The sequence below is a fragment of the Ornithorhynchus anatinus genome, chromosome 1 (genome assembly GCF_004115215.2).
Source record: "Ornithorhynchus anatinus isolate Pmale09 chromosome 1, mOrnAna1.pri.v4, whole genome shotgun sequence".
Taxonomy (NCBI): Eukaryota; Metazoa; Chordata; class Mammalia; order Monotremata; family Ornithorhynchidae; genus Ornithorhynchus; species Ornithorhynchus anatinus.
In genome coordinates this window covers 107,675,283-107,694,478 of record NC_041728.1, presented here as the reverse complement: position 1 = coordinate 107,694,478, position 19,196 = coordinate 107,675,283, and the positions used below count along the sequence as shown (strand labels likewise).

The 19,196-nt window shown below is 45.6% G+C and overlaps 1 protein-coding gene across 1 annotated transcript in view; it reads right to left on the bottom strand.

Annotated features, from left to right (window-relative positions):
- The window catches only part of RASA2 (RAS p21 protein activator 2), a 149,128-nt gene that overhangs the window by 113,253 nt on the left and 16,679 nt on the right, over window positions 1-19,196 (bottom strand). The window contains exon 2 of the mRNA XM_029067960.2: window positions 9,775-9,892. Coding sequence (XP_028923793.1) covers window positions 9,775-9,851 — 77 coding nt within the window. The 5' untranslated portion in view covers window positions 9,852-9,892. The remainder of the gene's footprint in view (window positions 1-9,774; window positions 9,893-19,196) is intronic.

The window sequence follows — 19,196 nt, the reverse complement described above, 5'->3', positions numbered from 1 at the left end:
TGCCTGAAGTCACAGAGCAGCAGATAAGTGGCACATTAGAACCCAGGTCCTCGGGTGTACGGGCCCATGCTTTATCCTCTAGGTCATGCTGCTTAAATGGGCCTGAGGTAGCCATACAAGGTGAGGCCTATTCTGAGGGCTTCTGGGTGGTCCAGCAGGGTCAGGCTGTTCTGGGGGCACACCTGGAAGCCCAGTTTTGCTTTGGACTTTCCAGAGGAGGGGAGATAGCTTGGAATTGTCTATCTCACTGGAACTCCCTCTTTCATGTGTGCCATTCTATCACTCTCCCCACTTTCAAAATCTTCCTAAAAATCACATCTCCTCCAAGAGGCCTTCCCTGGTTAGCCCACATTTCCTCTCTCCCCTCTGTCGTCTATACACTTAGCTGTGTATCCCTTGGGCACTTTGATACTCACACCGGCCCCACAGAGAGAATTGTTCATGGCTTAATCCCTACCTGTGATTTATTTTAATGCCTATCTCCCCCAGTAGACTGCAGATTCCTTGTTGGCTTGCTGGAACAAGGAGTTTGCTGCAGTGTGGCTCAGTGGAAAGAGCCTGGGCTTGGGAGTCAGAGGTCATGGGTTTGAATCCCGACTCTGCCCCTTGTCAGCTGTGTGATTGTGGGCAAGTCACTTCACTTCTCTGTGCCTCAGTTCCCTCATCTGTAAAATGGGGATGAAGACTGTGAGCCTCTCGTGGGACAGCCTCATTCCCCTGAATCTACCCCAGCGCTTAGAACAGTGCTCTGCCCGTGGTAAGCGCTTAACAAATACCAACATTATTATTATTACTGTACTGTAGTTTCCTCTAGACTGTAAGCTCGTTGTGCATTTCTCCTAACCCTGCTATACCACACTTCTCTCGAATGCTTGATACAGTGCTCTGTACACAGTAAGCTTTTAGTAACTACCAATCAACTAATCAATTGCATTTATTGAGCATTTACTATATGCACAGGACTGTACTAAGGCACGGCAGCTACTCTCTGCCCAAAAGGAGCAGTCTAGAGGAGGACACAGACAATAAAATCAAGCACGCAGGGCCGAGGGTGGGGTGAATAAAGGCTACAAATCCAAGTGAAAGGGCAACGCTGAAGGGAGAGAGGAGAGGAAACAAGGGCTTAGTCATGGACGATCTCTTGGGACTGTGCTTTTAATATGGCTTTGAAGGTGGGGAGAATGACTATGTCAGCTATGAAGCAGGAGAGAGTGCCAGGCCAAAAGTGGGATATGGGTAAGGGGTTGGTGGCAAAATAGATGAGACCGAGGTACAGTACGTAGTTTTACATTATAGGAGCAAAGCAGCATGGCTCAGTGGCATGAGCACGGGCTTGGGAGTCAAGTCCTGGGTTCTAATCTCAGCTCCGCCACTTGTCAGCTGTGTGACTTTGGGCAAGTCATTTAACTTCCTTGTGCCTCAGTTCCCTCATCTGGAAAATGGGGATTAAGTCTGTGAGCCCCACTTGGGACAACTTGATAACCTTGTATCTACCCCAGGGCTTAGAAGAGTGCTTGGCATAAAGTAAGCGCTTAAATACCATTATCATTATTATTATTAGGAAATCAGAGATAAGGTAGGAAGGGGCAAGGTGATTGAGTGCTTTATAGCTGAAGGTAAGGAGGTTCTTTTGATGCAGAGGTGGACAGGCAAACACTAGAGATTCTTGAGGAATGGGGAGACATGGAATGAACGTTTCTGTACAAAAATGATGTGAGCAGAAGAATGACGTATGGACTGAAGTGAGGAGAGACAGAAGGCAGAGAGGTCAAAGCAGGATAGGATAAGTGCCAGATAGCAGTTTGGATGGAGAGGAAAGGGTGGATTTTAGCAATGTTGTGAAGGTAGAACCGGATTTGGTGACACACTGAACATATGGACTGAATGAGAGAGATGAGCAGAGAATAACGCCAAAGTTACGGGCTGGAGAGACAGGGAAGCTGGTGATTCTGTTTACAGTGATGGCAAAGTCAGGAGAAGGACAGGGTATGGGTGGGTGGATGAGGAGTTCTGTTCTGGACATGTTAAGTTTGAGGTGCCTGTAGGACATCCGAATAGAGATGTCATGAAGGTAGGAGGAAAATACAAAACTGCAGTGGAGAGAAATTGGGGCTGGAGATGTAGATTTAGGAATCATCCACATAGAGATGGTACTTGAAGACATGGGAGTGAATGAGTCTCCAAGGGAGTGAATGTAAAGGAGATTGGCCTCCTCCTAAAAATCTACACTCTCCACCTGCACCTCTGACCGCATCCCTTCATACCTTAACAAAACACTTAGCGTGGCTTAGTGGAAAGAGCATGGGCTTGGGAGTCAGAGGTCTTGGGTTCTAATCCCGGCTCCACCACTTGTCAGCTGTGTGATTTGGGCAAGTCACTTAACTTCTCTGTGCCTCAGTTACCTCATCTGTAAAATGGGGATTAAGACTGTGAGCCCACATGGGACAACCTGCTTACCTTGTATCAACCCCAGTGCTTAGAACAGTGTTTTGCACAAAGTAAGCGCTTAACAAATACCATCATTATTATTCCCTCCCTGGCCACCATCTTCAACTGTTCACTTTCCAGTGGCTTCTTTCCCACTGCTTTCAAACACACTCATGTCTCCCCATTTTAAAAAAACCTTCCCTTGACACCCACAGAATCCTCCAGTTATTGCCCCATCTTCCTCCTATCATTTCTCTCCAAACTCGAGAGTTGTCTACCCTAAAATGCTCCCTCAGACGTCACCGAATACCTCCTCCTTGCCATACCCAACAGCCACTACTACATCCTAATCCTCCCCGACTTCACAGCTGCCTCTGACACTGTCGACCGCCCCCTTCTCCTAGAAACATTATCCAACTTTGGCTACACTGACACTGTCCTTTCCTGGTTCGCCTCCTATCTCTCTGGCCACTCATTCTCTGTCTCTTTCACAGCCTCCTTCTCTGCTTCCCACTTCCTAGCTGTGGGAGTCCATCAAGGCTCAGTTCTGGGTTCCAATCATTAATCCATTTCTTGACTTTTTTGCAGAATTCCGTGATGAAATCACATGCCTTCTGAAGAGGTATTTTGACAATGGTTTGGGGCCGGAGAGCAGTGTAGAAGCCCACCGACTGTAAGCACACATTGGTAAGCCCCTCTTTTGTCAGGACTGAGGGGCTAAAGGATGATATTGGTGCACTCTTGCTTTGTTGTTTTTTTCATCTGTCTCCCCACTTCTAGACAGTAAGCTCATTGTGAATAGGGAATGTGTCTGCTTCTTCCCTCCCAAACTTGGTCCTCTCCCAGACTTCCCTATCACCGTGGATGGCACGACTATCCTTCCCGTCTCTCAGGCCCGCGATCTCGCTGTCATCCTTGACTCGTCTCTCTCGTTCACCCCACACATCCTATCTGTTACCGAGACCTGCCGGTTTCACCTATACAATATCGCCAAGATCCGCCCTTTCCTCTCCACCCAGACGGCTACCTTACTGCTACGGGCTCTCGTTATATCCCGGCTAGACTACTGTGTCAGCCTTCTCTCTGACCTCCCTTCCTCCTCTCTCGCCCCGCTCCAGTCTATTCTTCACTCCGCCGCCCGGCTCATCTTCCTGCAGAAACGATCTGGGCATGTCACTCCCCTTCTTAAACACCTCCAGTGGTTGCCTATCGACCTCCGCTCCAAACAAAAACTCCTCACTCTAGGCTTCGAGGCTCTACATCACCTCGGCCCATTCCTACCTCTCCTCCCTTCTCTCTTTCTACCGCCCACCCCGCACGCTCCGCTCCTCTGCCGCCCACCTCCTCACCGTTCCTCGTTCTCGCCTATCCCGCCGTCGACCCCCGGGCCATGTCCTCCCGCGGTCCTGGAACGCCCTCCCTCCTCACCTCCGCCAAACTGATTCTCTTCCCCTCTTCAAAATCCTACTTAAAACTCACCTCCTCCAAGAGGCCTTCCCAGACTGAGCTCCTCTTCTCCCTCTACCACCCCCCCTCCACCTCTCTGCAGCTTAACGAGAAGCAGCGTGGCTCATTGGAAAGAGCACGGGCTTTGGAGTCAGGGCTCATGAGTTCAAATCCCAGCTCTGCCACTTGTCAGCTGTGTGACTGTGGGCAAGTCACTTAACTTCTCTGTGCCTCAGTTCCCTCATCTGTAAAATGGGGATTAAGACTGTGAGCCCCACGTGGGACAACCTGATTCCCCTGTGTCTACCCCAGCCCTTAGAACAGTGCTCGGCACACAGTAAGCGCTTAACAAATACCAACACTATTATTATTATTAACCCTCTTTTCCCCCCATTTCCATCTGCTCCTCCCCCTCTCCCTTCCGGTCCCCTCAGCACTGTTCTCATCTGCTCAACTGTATATATTTTCTTTACCCTATTTATTTTAATGAATTGTACATCGCCTCGATTCTATTTAGTTGCCATTGTTTTTACGAGATGTTCTTCCCCTCGACTCTATTTATTGCCATTGTTCTTGTCTGTCTCCCCCGATTAGACTGTAAGCCCGTGAAATGGCAAGGACTGTCTCTATCTGTTGCTGACTTGTTCATTCCAAGTGTTTAGTACAGTGCTCTGCACATAGTAAGCGCTCAATAAATACTATTGAATGAATGAATGAATGAATTGCTGCACTGTACTCTCCCAAGCACTTTGTACAGTGCTCTACACACAGTAAGTGCTCAATAAATGACTGAATGAATGATTGCCTCTCTGTGCCCCCCAGTTGTCAAGGCGGTTTATGCTCATTTCCTTATTTCTTTTGGACATCAGAGTTGGGTTCCTTGTTCCAACAGGCCTGCTGTGATATTGCTTGCAGAGCTTCCTACAGGGACCCTCCCATTACAGAAGACTATCACTGGGTTGCTTCGGGAGCTTGCTCGTCTCTCTTCAATTCTTTGGCATCCTGCTAATGTGAGCTTGTAGCATATCAACAAGGATCAACTCAGTTCCACACCTCTAGACAGCCAGCACATCCTCTAGACTGTAATAATAATAATGATGGTATTTGCTAAACACTTACTATGTATCAGGTATTGTTCTAAGCACTGGGTAGATACAAGATAATCAGGTTGGACATAGTCATTGTTCCATATAGGGCTCGCAGTTTTCCTCCTTATTTTACAGATGAGGGAATTGAGGCACAAAGAAGTGAGATTAGACTGTAACCCCGTCAAAGGGCAGGGACTGTCTCTATCTGTTATCGATTCGTACATTCCAAGCGCTTAGTACAGTGCTCTGCACATAGTAAGCGCTCAATAAGTACTGTTGAATGAATGAAAGTGACTTGTCCAAGGTCATGCAGCAGACAAGTGGTGGAGTTGGGATTAGAACCCAGATTCTTCTGACTCCCAGGCCCAAGCTCTGTCCACTAGGCCACACTCGTTGTAGGCAAGGAACATGTCTAACAACTCTGAGGCAGGAATGTGTTTGTTATATTGTTACATTGTACACTCTCAAGTGCTTAGTACAGTGATCTGGAATTTTATTTATTTATATTGATGTCTATCTCCCCCACACTAGACCGTGAGCTCTTTGTGGGCAGAGAATGTCACTGTTTATTGTTGTATTGTTCTGTCCCAAGCACTTAGTACAGTGCTCTACGCACAGTAGGTGCTCAACAAACCCGACTGATTCATTGTGCTCTTCCAAGAGGTTAGTAGGGTGCTATGCACACAGTAAGCGCTCAATAAATACAACTGATTGATTGATGAGGCTTAATCAGTGCCATTATGCAGGTCATGGAGGCCTCCAGAGTAGGTTTCTTTTATTCAGCTAACAGAGGAATGATTACCAGCTGATCGTTAGCATTTTCATAAAGTGAGAATAAGGCACTGCTCTTTAGATAAATGATCCTATGTGATTCCGACTAGTTTTTTCCCATATTTCCGCAGGGTCACCAATCCAAGCATTGAAATACCTTTTCATAATTGTCAGATGTCGGTACTCTTGAAATAAATCTACCCAAATGTGGGTATAAGCTTTCATTTCTTTGATGTCAGTTCATTAATGTGGAGGCATGATACACCAGAAATGGTGGGAGAGCATTTGTTCCAACTCTGAGAAAATTAATACCACAACCAGAGCCATTACCTATGGTGAATAAGTTTAATTATGATATTTACCAAGTGCTTGCTGTGGGCCAAAGCACTGGGTTCAGCTTACGGGGACACACACGATAACTGAATCGGGCCCAATCTAGACAGAGCTGGTGGCATTATCCCCATTTTACTGATGAGTAAACTGAAGCCCAGGGAAGTTAAGTGACTTGATTACACAGCAGACCAACTGGAGGGCTGAGGCTAGAATCCAGGCCACCTAATTTCCACACATCTCTTTCCACTGCCATGCCACGCTGCCTCCCCAAATCTGCCAAAGCTATCAGCAGATTGGCTGATACCTACCTGGTTGGAGGGAAAGGGATCCTCCACATATGGAACATAGAGGGCATGCCAAAAGATCTTAAAAACATCATCACCAATACCAGTTTCGAGAAGAAAGGTGAAAGAGACAGCTGTATTAACTACTACTAGCAACTCATAGCTCTCAACTGCTAATGAGATCCTAGCCTGAGAACTTCTAGATCCACTTCTGAAGAATATGAACTTTCCACTCCTGGAATCCCAATGTATCTTCCACCCCAATGTGGGACAGCAGACATGATCCTCAAAGTCTGGTAGATTCAGAAAAGGCTTAGGGAGCAGCATCAAAACCTCACAAAAGCAGTGTGGGCTAGGCCATAGAGCACAGGCTTGGGATTCAAAAGGACCTGGGTTCTAATCCCTACTCCACCACCAGTCTGCTGTGTGACCACAGGCAAGTCATTTCACTTCTCTGGGCCTCAGTTACCTCATCTGTAAAATGGGAATTAAGACTGTGAGCCCCATGTAGGACAGGGACTGCATCCCACTTGATTACCTTGGATCTACCCCAGCACTTAGTACAGTGCCTCCTACATAGTAGCTCGTTGTAGGCAGGGAATATGTCTGTTTATTGTTACACTGTACTCTCCCAAGCACTTAGTACAGTGCTTTGCACATAGGAGGCAATCAATAAATATGACTAAATGAATGAAAATTAAGTGCTTAACAATTACTTTAAAAAAAAATAGCACGATGCCATAAGTAAACCTGGACCCGGGCAATTTGTCAGTAGACATAAGTTTGTCATGGGCAAGGAATGTGTCTGTTATCTTATTATTCTGTATTCTCCCAAGTACCTAAGTACAGTGCTCTGCACACTGTAAGCATCTCAGTCAGTGCCACTGATTGATGGGTTGACTGTTTGGGCTCTCAGTGTTGTTACTGTGGAGCTTCTGCACTGGTTCATTCATTCATTCATTTGATTGTATTTCAATCGTACTAAGCGCTTAGAAAGTACAATTCAGCAAGAAATAGAGACAATCCCTACTCAACAACGGGCTCACAACTCACTCAAGAAGTTTGGAGAGGAAAGTTAGGAGGAAGATGGGGCAATAACTGGAGGGAGCTGTGGGTCAAGTGAGGGGTTTTTTTTAGGATAGGGGAGACACAGGCATGTTTGAAAGCAGAGGGGAAGAAGACAATGAACAGCTAAAGATAGCAGTAAGGGAGGGAAAAAGGGGCAGGCAAGGGTTTCGATAAAGTACGAAGGGATGAAGTGACTCTGCTGCATGGACCATTTTTCTAAACAAACTGCTCGGTCCACATGCACCCTCTCCTCAAAAACCTCCAGTGGTTGCCCATCCATCTCCTCACCAAATAAAAATGTCTTAGTTTCAGTTTTAAAGCACTCAATCAGCTCTCCCCCTCCTACATCAACTTGCTGGTTTCCTACTAAAGCTTCATTCTTTGAACACCAGCTTTTTCACTATACCTCGCTCTCATCTATCTTGCCGCCGATCCCTTGCCCATGTCCTCCTTGGAGCTTCCTCCTCCTTCCTATCTGACAAACCACCACTCTCCCCACATTCAGAGGCTTAAAAACATCACATCTCTTCCAAGAGGTCTTCTCTGAATAAACCTTCACTTCTGGGTCTTAGGCCTCCCTTCTGCATCACCACTATACTTGGGGATCTGTTGCCCTTAAACACAATGATATTCATAACCCTCCCTCAGCCCCAAAGCCCTGATGAACATATCCTTCTATAAAGTATTTTACTATCTGTCTCCCTGTCTAGTCTAGCCTGTGGGCAGGGACTGTCTTTATCAATTCTTTTGTATTGTTCTCTCCCATGAGCTTAGTACAGTGCTCTGCACAGAGTAAGCACTCCATAAATACCACTGATTGGCTGATTAGAAGCTTTTTCAGTTGGACTGACAGACTGAATCATACTGAGATTTATAAAATGCTGGTTCTACCCAAGCTCCACTTTCAACTTCCTCTGTGCTACCGACAAAAGGCTTGATCTCTGGGGCTCCAGCTTCTTCACCTGCCCTAGAATGCTACTCTCCAAACCCATAGCCCCGGAAGGAATTGGCGCTAATAGCCACAGGGAAGCCGAGTGGCCTGGTGGAAAGGGCACAGGTCTGGCAGTCAGGGGTCATGAGTTCTAATCCCAGCTCTGTCACTTACCTGCTGTGTTATCTTAGGTTATGTTACTTAACTTCTCCGTAAGTCACTTGGCTCATCTGTCAAATGTGGCTTCAGTACCTGTTCTCCCTCCAGTTTAAACTGTGAGCCCCGTGGGGGACCGGGATGATGTCAGACCTGATGATCATGCATCTACCTCAGCACTTGACACATAGTAAGCACCTAACAAATACCCCATTTATTATATTATTACTGTTGTTTTTATTATTATTATGAGGGGCCAGTGGCAAGGGGCAACTAATAGTCCTGCATCTAATGAGAGAAAAGAGCTCCCTTTCTAGGAACATGCACCCCTCCTGCGTCTGAGACACCATTTCCATATTTGCTGGACTGAGCCAACAGGCCTTCTCTCTTTGCAAGGGGCACTCAGTAGGGACAGCCAGAAGCCTAGGGCCATGGCCCTAGGGGGCTAGCTGCAGACATCCCATCCCGGAGAATCCAAGTGCAAATGTGAAGTGTATGAGGAGGAGGCAAAGGCCAATGGCCACTGACCAGCTGTGGGAGGCCCCATTCCACTGCTGAGGAAAAGCATTCTGGACCTTCCCTGATTTAAACACTCCCTGGGGTGGGAGGACCAGATGACAAGACTGCTCTTCTGGCCAATTCTTGGCTCCTCTCATCTCAGCCACTCCCTGCTTCCCTTCCCAGAGCACTGTAGTGGGGTCAAGATGGCGGGGGGGGGGGGGGGGGAGGAGGGAAGGACGAGGATGACACTGTGATCAGAGAGGAGTAACTTGCTCCTATACAACATAATAATAATAATGATAATATTTGTTATGCTTTACTAAATGCCAAGCACTGTACTAAGTAAGCACTGGGGTAGATACGAGATCATCAGGTCCCACATGGGGCTCAGTCTGAGGGAGAACAGATACTGAATTTCCATTTTGCAGATGAGCAAACTGAGACACTGATGAGAAATGAAGTGACTTGCCAAGATCACACAGCAGGTGAGTGGCAGAGCCGGGGTTAGAACTCAGGTCCTCTGACTCCCAGGACTGTGCTCCACTAGGCCAGGCACCTTACTCTCTGGCAGAATCGGGGTTAACCTCAGTGATTTATAAAAGGCAACAGACACACTAATGAGTAATGATGACTGCTTTCTAAAAAGATCAAAATCTAGACCAATTTAAGATTAGGGGAGCAGAACCTTTGAGCTTTTGGCTGGATTTCAGGCCCCGATCCCACCCGGTTTACATATATATATCAACACGTAATCCAACTGTTTACTGACCTTAGTGACTTCTCAACAACTTGAGTACGAAAAACTTCTTCCTGGTCCAAATTTACGGTGCAGAAACAATCCCTCATTTTGTTGGGTCCAGGATAAGGCAACAGGTTTTTGGCTTCGCCTGTTGGCAAAGAGAATGAAATCACTTTTAAGTGTTGAAGATTACAGGTTTTTCCACTTTCACCTCACTCTGGCTCCTGAAGGAGAGTCAGAGAGATAAGTGAAATCTGAAAGGCAATTATCTCCAACACATCACACCACATCACCACCACCACTAGCCCTGAATACCGATGCATGATTTCGCTGGGAAAGAAGGGTTTTACTACCTCCTCCTCACCCTTCCAGGCTTCCGGAGAGCCTTGTGCCCTGTCCTGCCCAGGCCAACCCTGCTTTGTTTGTGAGCTCTAGTGGGGAGAATTACAAACCATGATGGAAGCCAAATTCAGCCTCAGGGTTGAAAAATGAGACAATATTTCTTCATTAACTCTCCTGGGATTAAAAGCTAACCATCACAACATCCTTTCTTTGTGGCGGCACGACAAATTATTCTAATGTCATTGTTTGGCCGACCAGAATCATGGAGAGTAAACGCTTCAAATGGTTTTTCCGGATGCCACTGAAGCGGCCACACAAAGATACTGAAATGAGCTATTCATATTTTAATACCGTAAATACTGTAAAATAATTTACGCTGATACGGGTGATTTTGTATCTTTAAAACCACCCCCAAAAACTTATATGCTAAAAACCAACAGGTCCAGGTAGATTTAATTTTTATAGATAGTGTTAAATGAAAACAGGATTATATTCTCAACAAGCACTATTTGCCTTCTATCAAAGTGAGGTCTAATCTTGAATTTGTGACACAACTGTTCAAAACTGAACAACTTATCTTCCCACCTAAACCCTGTCCGCCCCTTGACTTTCCCATCACTGTAGACAATACCACTATCCTCCCTATCTCATTAGCCCATAACGTTGGCATTATCCTTGACTCATCTCTCTCATACCATCCACATATTCAATCTCTCACATAAATTCTGTCAGTTCAGCCTTCACAACATTGCTAAAATTTGCCCTTCCTCTTCATCCAAACTTCTACTTGCTGACCCAAGCACTATCCCATATCGATTACCACACCTGACTCCTCGATGACCTCCCTGCCTCTCCCCACTTCAGTCCATACTTCACTCTACTGCCTGGATCATTTTTCTAAAAAAAAGTTCAGTCCATGTTTCCCTCTTCCTCAAGAACCTCCGGTGGTTGCCCATCCATCTCAGCATCTGACACTCTTTACCATCGGCTTTAAAGCACTCAATCAGCTTGCCTCCTCCTACCTCACCTCACTGCTCTCCTACTTCAGCCCAGCCTGCACGCTTTGCTCCTCCAGCGCTACCTTGTTCACTGAACCTCGATCTCACCTATCTCACTGCCAATCCCTTTCCCACATCCTCTCCTCTGGCCTTGAACTCCCTCTTCCTCCATATTCATTCATTCATTCAATAGTATTTACTGAGCGCTTACTATGTGCAGAGCACTGTACTAAGCGCTTGGAATGTACAAATCGGCAAGACAGAGACAGTCCCTGCCCATTGACGGGCTTACAGTCTAATCGGGGGAGACAGACAGACAAAAACAATAGCAATAAATCCCCAGACCACCACTTGCCCCACCTTCGAAGCCATATTTAGGCCACACTTCCTCCAGGAGGCCTTCCCCGCTTAAGCCCCCTTTCTCCGACTCCCTCTTCCTTCTGTATGACTATGCCCTTGGATCTATACCTTTTGGGCACTTCGTATATACCTCACCCTCAGCCCCACATGACATATTATTTATATTAACCTCTGTCTCTCCCTCTAAACTATTGGCTCACTGTGTTATCACTGTGTTAGCAACTCTGTTGTATAGTACTCTCCCAAGTGTTTGTTACAGTGTTATGCACATGGTGAGTGCTCAATAAATACCACTGATGGATTGATAATTTCACAACAGTCAGGTGTACCATTAGTAGTATGGTCTAATGAAGAGAGTATAGGCTCGGGAGTCAGAGGACTTGGGTTCTAATCCCCATTCTGCCTCTTGTTTGCTGTGACCTTGAATGAGTCACTTAACTTCTCTATGTCTCAGTGTCTTCAACTGTAAAATGAGGATTGAATCCCCCTCCCTCTGATTTAGACTGTGAGCTCCATGTGGGGTGGGGACTGTGTCCAGCCTGATTCTCTTATACCTACTCAAGTGCTTAACAAGAACTATAAAAGAAAATTTTAAAAATTTGGATTTGAACTAGGGGAAAGCCAAGCAGACTAACATCAAAATGTGACATTTTCATGCACCACAAAAGAAGAAAAATGGGAGAAGAAAAACAGGAACTAAAAGCAGGCTTCTGAATGCTTTATCTCAATGCCTTGGATGTGGCAGATGTTTAAAGAAAAATTAAAATGATGCTAGGTTATGTCATTATCCCCTAATGAGGGAATCTTGTGCAATGCTAGAATGTTGCATCACCTTTGAAATTTTAAACTATGGTTTAATTTTAACCATTAAGCAACAGTAGCCATCAAATCTGGCCGATTTCTGTAAAACATATTTGGGTAGTTTCTGTTAACCTGAAATGTGTTTCTTTGGCTCCAGATTCAATGAAGAAAAGCAATCAGAGTCAGCAGGGAACGCGTCTACCGACTCTGTTGCACTGCACTCTCCCAAGTGATTAATACAGTGCTCAGCACATAATAAGAGCTCAATACCCACGAGTGTTTGGAAGAGCAATAGTTTTCCCTTCCGCTGGAGCAGAATGATCTGCCAAACTCTCCAGAAAGGGTATTTCCGAGACTTCTTACTATCTGACTCAGCATCTATGCCTCTGAAATCTTTTATGTGAATTTTGTTTCTTTGAAAATCCCCCCGGTCCCCTGTAGAGATTTTGCTAAGAAAATGTATTCCCATTGGCCTGGATTTAGCTTCTCATTTTCATGCCAGTTTTAAATGTGAACTTTGACCTGCCCAAGTCTCTTGAAACACTAGCAACCAATTTTTTCTTAACTGTCAGGAAGTCAGTGATAAGGGGTTAGCTTCCCACAGACTGGTCATTGTGAAGTGGTCAGGGTGCCCTTGACTTTGCCCGAGGCAAGGTGCTGACCCTGGAGCAGCCTATTCTAAGTCACTCCAGCCAGGACAACTGGTCCAGGGTCCTCCGATTTCTGCAGTTTCACCCGTTTTGGATTTAAAACTATTGCCACTCTTAGCAACTTCCCAAACTGCCGTGATACGAGACCACTATCAGCTTCACCAATTGAAACTGCATTCTTCAGTGACTGATGTTGGAGTCTCCAATCAAGAATGAAGATCCAGCTTTGACCCCTAAACCTCCGAACTGAGAATGGGCACAAATGGATCAATTAGCGGGCTAGTGGTTCGTATGGTGCCATCCATACTCTCCCTCCCTGACAGTTGATTCCTGCTAGGGCAGAGGGCACGAGCGGGTGGGAAGTTTAAGAGGACAAGGCGTTTCTTACAAGTAGGACCCATTTAGAGTCAAAATGCCTCCAGCTGAACGGTTGCCTTGGAAGTCGTCCCCCTTAGCCAGCTATTTTTCAGCATTCCTGTTGGGCCTGTCCAACCCGAGAACTGTCCTAGGTTCATTCAGAAACCTTCCCCCAACTGACGGCCGAGCCCAGCGGGCATCTCCTGACTTGCTGAGTTGGGTTTAGCGCAAAGGTCACCTGCTTCCCAGAGCTGCATGCTCTTTCCCTGGGGCCTGGAGGCAGGGCTCATCATAAGACCCATTTAACAACTCGGCTCCATCACTTGTCAGCTGTGTGACCTTGGGCAAGTCACTAAACTTCTCTGGGCCTCAGTTCCCTCATCTGTAAAATGGGGATTAAGACTGTGAGTCCTATGTGAGACAGGGACTGTGTTCAACCCAATTATCTTGTATCTACACCAGTGCTTAGAACAGTGCCTGGCACATAGTAAGTGCCTAACAAATGCCATGATTATTAATTGCTATTATTATTACTACAAGACTAAGCAACTGCATTTAGAAGCAACCAGCAATTAGGGTCTTAGAGCTAAGACCACCACTCTCTCTACCTTTAAAGCATTATTAAGGTCACATCTTCCCCAAGAGACCTTCCCCGATTAAGCCTTTAGCACGAGCCTGGGTGTCAGAAGGACCTGAGTTCTAATCCTAGCTCTGTCACTTGCCGGTTGTGTGACCTTGGGCAAGTCATTTAACTTCTCTTTGCTTCAGTTACCTCACCCGTAAAATGGGGATTCATTCATTCAATCATATTTTTTTGAGCGCTTACTGTGTGCAGAGGACTGTACTAAGCGATTGGAATGTACGATCTGGCAACAGATAGAGACAACCCCTGCCCGACAATGGGCTCACAGTCTAAAAGGGGAGGACAGACAGCAAAACAAAAGAAGTAGGCATCAATACTATCAAAATAGGTAAAAAGAATCATTGACATATACATATCATTAATAAAATAGAGTAATAAATAATATATACAAATATACACAAGTGCTGTGAGGAGGGAAAGGGGGTAGAGCAGAGGGAGAGAGTAGGGGGAATGGGGAGGGGAGGAGGGGCAGAGGGAAAAGGAGGGCTCAGTCTTGGAAGGCCTCATGGGGGAGGTGAGCTCTGAATAGGGCTTTGAAGAGGGGAAGAGAGTTAGTTTGGCAGATGTGAGGAGGGAGAGCATTCCAGGTCAGTGGTAGGACGTGGGCCAGGGGTCAACGGCAGGACAGGAGGTGAGCGGCAGAGGAGTGAAGTGTATGGACTGAGTTGTAGAAGGAGAGAAGGGAGGTGAGGTAGGAGGGGGCAAGGGGATGGAGAGGTTTGAAGCCAAGAGTGAGGAGCTTTTGCTTCTCGAGGAGTCCCATCTGGGACACGGACTGTGTTCAACCCAATTATTTTGTATCTACCCCAGCTCTTAGAACAGTGTTTGACACTTAGCGCTTAACAAATACTATTATTATTATTCCCTGGCTCCCTCTCCCTTCTGTGTCATCTTTGCACTTGGATCTGTGACCTCTGGACACTGGATATTCACCCCACGTGCAACCCCACAGCACTTATGTGTCTTTAAATTATATAGTATCAATTATTTATTCATATTAATATCCGTCTCCCCCTCTAGACTGTGAGCTCATCATGGGTAGGGAACCTGTTGTACCCTTCCAAGAACTTAATTCCAAGCGCTTAGGACAAAGCTCTGCCCACTCATGGATTGATGAGGGCCATTTTCACAGCTAATGCATTCACTGCTGCTCTGCTAGTGCCAGAGTTAATGACCCATTTGCCCATTTTCCCATTGGGCCTGAGTTTAATTCAGTCATTGTTCCTGCTTTGTAGGACTGCTCTGCACATAGTAAGACCTCAGGAAATACTAGGATTGATTCCAGAATGGCAATGGTCAAGACAAGTTTTCCCTTTGGAATTCCTTAGATACGTTAGGTAAATAATCACCTTCACCATGCAGGAATACTATTGAATGAATGAGTATAAAGTAAAACTTGGACACTTTCACCCTAATACATCCTGCAGTATCCCCACATCCTTTTCACTTGATTCCCATGGAGGGCTTTATAAATAAATCCTGGCCCAGCACTGAATGATGGATCCTTATTTTGTCATCATAATAATAATCATGGTATTTGTTAAGCACTTTCTAGGTGCCAGGCACTGTACTAAACACTGGGGTGGATACAAGCAAATCGGGTTGGACACAGTCCCTGTCTCATGTGGGGCTCACAGTTTCAATCTCCATTTTACAGGTGAGGTAACTGAGGTACAGAGAAGTGAAGTGATTGCCCAAAGTGACATAGCAGACAAGTGGTAGAGCTGGGATTAGAATCCACAACTTCTGACTCCCAAGTCCATGCTCTTATCGACTATGCCATGCTGAAACACACATGAAGATGGCTAAAATATTTTTGCAGCCATGTTTTTCATTTATATTATGAGTGTGCATTTGAAGTTTTGTTTGGCATTTCTACTTACAATACACTTTACTGTAATACACCTTCTGTGTTGCCTGGACCCACCGTAACACAAGATATTTTAGGACAAAGTAATACTTTAAACCCAGCAATAAGGCCCGATACGATGCTGTCACAAAGGTTTCTAAATTCTCAAACTGAGCAACTGGCTGAACCTTTTTCCTGGCTGGAAACATCTTTTAAAGTATCTTTACAAATGACAAAAAAGCATGCATCCCATTGAGTTTTTTGACTTGGATTTAATGTGCTTTGCATGCCTCTTCACTGATCTCCCTGCCTCCTCTCTCTCCCCCCCACTTCAATCCTTATTTCACTCTTCTGTCCAGATCATTTTCCCAAAAGTATGCTCATACTATATCTTCCCATTCTTCAAGAATTTCCAGTGACTGCCCATCCACCTCAGCATCAGGCAGAAACTTCTCACCTTCTGCTTTAAGGCACTCAAACAGTTCACCCCCCTCCTATTTTGCCTCACTTTTTTCCTATTACAACTCAGTCAGCACACTCCGCTCCTCTAATGCCAACCTACTCACCACACCTCATTCTCGTCTATCTTGCCGCCGAGCCCTTGCCCACGTCCTCCCTCTGGCCTAGAACTCCTTCCCCCTTCAAATATGGCAGACTACCATTCTCCCCACCTTCAAAGCCTTATTAAAATCCCATTTACTCCAAGAGGCCTTCCTCCACGAAGCTCTCATTTCCCCTACTCCCTCTCCCTTCTGCATCACCTGTGCATATAGATCTGTGCCCTTTAATTACTTAATATTTCCCCCTCCCTTAGTCCTACAGCACTTACAAACATATCCATACTTTATCTTAATGTCTGTCTCTCCAGACAGTAAGCTCCTTGTGGGTAGGTAACATGTCTACCAACTCTGTTGTACTGTCCTCTCCCAAGCGCTTAGTACATCAGTAAGCGCTAAACAAAATACCATTGATTGATTGATGTAACAGAGCCCTAGATCATTCTTTGCAAAATACTTATTAGCATGCCTCAGTGGAAAGAGCACGGGCTTGGGAGTTAGAGGTCATGGGTTCTAATCCCACCTCCATCACTTATAAGCTGTGTGACCCTGGGCAAGTCACTTAACTTCTCTGTGCCTCAGTTACCTCATCTGTGAAATGAGGATTAAGCCTGTGAGCCCCACATGGCACAACGTGACTACCTTGTGCCCCCCCAGTGCTTAGAACAGTGCTTGGCACATAGTAAGTGCTTAACAACGCCATTATTATTATTATTCTGCTGTGGAGACACCTGATGAGATTTGAACTTGCACCTAGTTAGAATTGTGGAGGTAGAGGTCATTCATGGTGAGCCATAAATCTGTCCCGATTAAGCAGGACTGAGGCCTCTTCCGTCATCAGGGAGAAATATTCAGAAGACGGACAAGGGGAATTAACAGTATCTCTCGAGCACCCCCAGTGAGTACGGAGCACCGTATTAAGCGCATGGGAGTGAAACTGTGGTAGAAAATTAGATTCCCACCCTAGAGAATATCTTTAATTATAAATCAAGCTCTATATTATAAATTACATATTTATTCATATTAATGTCTATCTCCTCCTCTAGACTATAAGCTTGTTTTGGGCATGGAATGTATCTGCTAATTCTGCTGTATTGTACTGTCCTAAGTGCTTAGTACAGTGCTCTGCACATAGTAAGCACTCAATAAACACCACTGATTGAGTGATTCAAGAAGCTCAGAGTCAGTTAGGGGAGAAATATACAAAGCATATTACAGATAGGAGGAAGACAGAAATGGAAAGATGGATATGGGGAAATTAAGTGTTGAAATAGTTAGGTATGTAGCTCGATATGAACTAAAGGGCTGAGAGCACACAGGGTTAAGGTGGTTGTTTTGGGGAATATGACCTGGGGACAAGAAAAAATATTTGAATAAAATCATTCTGAAAGAAGTGGGATTTCAGAAACGTTTTTTAACTTTTACTTTTAATGCATGGAGGATGGTAAAAAGGGCATGTTTTGAGCCTGGGAAATTACAAATCATGAATCCTAAAATTAATAGCCTTCCATGACAGCAAAGTCCTGATCTGTGACTGACATGAGCATGCACCTGGGAGTCAGAAGGACTTGGGTTCGAATCCTGCCGCCACCTCTTGCCTGCTGTGTGACCCTCTACATGACTTAACCTCTCTGTGCCTCAGTTCCTTCATCTGTAAAATGGGAATGAAGACTGTGAGACCGTGTCCAACCTGTTTAGCTTGGATCTACCCCAGCGCTTAGTACGGTGCCTGGCACAAAAAAAGAAAAGTGTAACTGCAAGCTCACCCGCCCCTAAGAGAGCGGCGGCCATTAACAAAACTGAATTTGCAAATCACAGGCGCTCCTAGCCCTTGTGTGGGTGGTGTTTGGGGCTCTTCTTCCTTTCATGTGCATGAGTCACTAGCGCCATTACTCACTCAGACCAAAGCAAATGGTTAGGAGAAAGAAAAATAACCTTCTGCCCCTCACTTCCCAGAGTTTGATGAACACAGTGGGTTTTGAAGGGTGCTAAAAGATGCAGGGAACCCAACTTGGGAGTTCACTCTTTCAGGTGACTTGGCTTACAGCAAAATTTAACAGCCTCCATGAGCTGCACACAGGAAGCGCTCAATAAATACGACTGAATAAATGAATGAATGTGCTGAGTTGATCTCCAGGTCTCTTTTAAGAGCTGTGTTGGTCCAGCTAAAGCAAACATGTTGCTTTTGGGGTTTGTTTGTTTGTTTCTAAAAAAACCAACTACATTATCTTGATTATTTGTCTTAATCCTCGACTTCCCCCTGGCTGTGGTGAGGGAGTCTAAAACTGCTGAGGCATTATCAGAAGAGAGCAAGCAGGGTGAGAGGAACAGTAATTCCCAAACTTACGGTGGACCTGACTTTTGGCTCAACAAAAGTCCCTGGGGAAATTGGGCCTATCTGAATGCTAAATTCTCTACAGTTGTTTCACTGAAGTTCTGCAAACGTAGTCACTGGGAGTTTAATTTTTTTTTATTAACTGAACCATTTAGAGAATTACTGTTCCTGGAGCCAGCTTCATCTCAGTAGTAGTGAGTTACATCATCTGTAAAATGGGGATTTAGACTGTGAGCCTCAGGTGGGACAACCTGATTACCCTGTATCTACCCCAGCACTTAGAACAGTGCTCTACACATAGTAAGCGCTTTACAAATACCAACATTATTTACTAAGTGCTTCCTCTAGCACCATCTTGCTCACTGTACCTCTATCTTGTCGCTGACCCCAGCCTGTGTTCGCCCTATGTCTTGGAACGCCTTCATCCTTCACATAAAACGACAAGCACTCTCCCCACTTTCAAAGCCTTATTAAAAGCACATCTCCTCCAGGAGGCCTTCCCCAACTAAGCCCACTTTCCCCCAACTCGTCCTCCCTTTTGTGTCACTTGGATCTACACC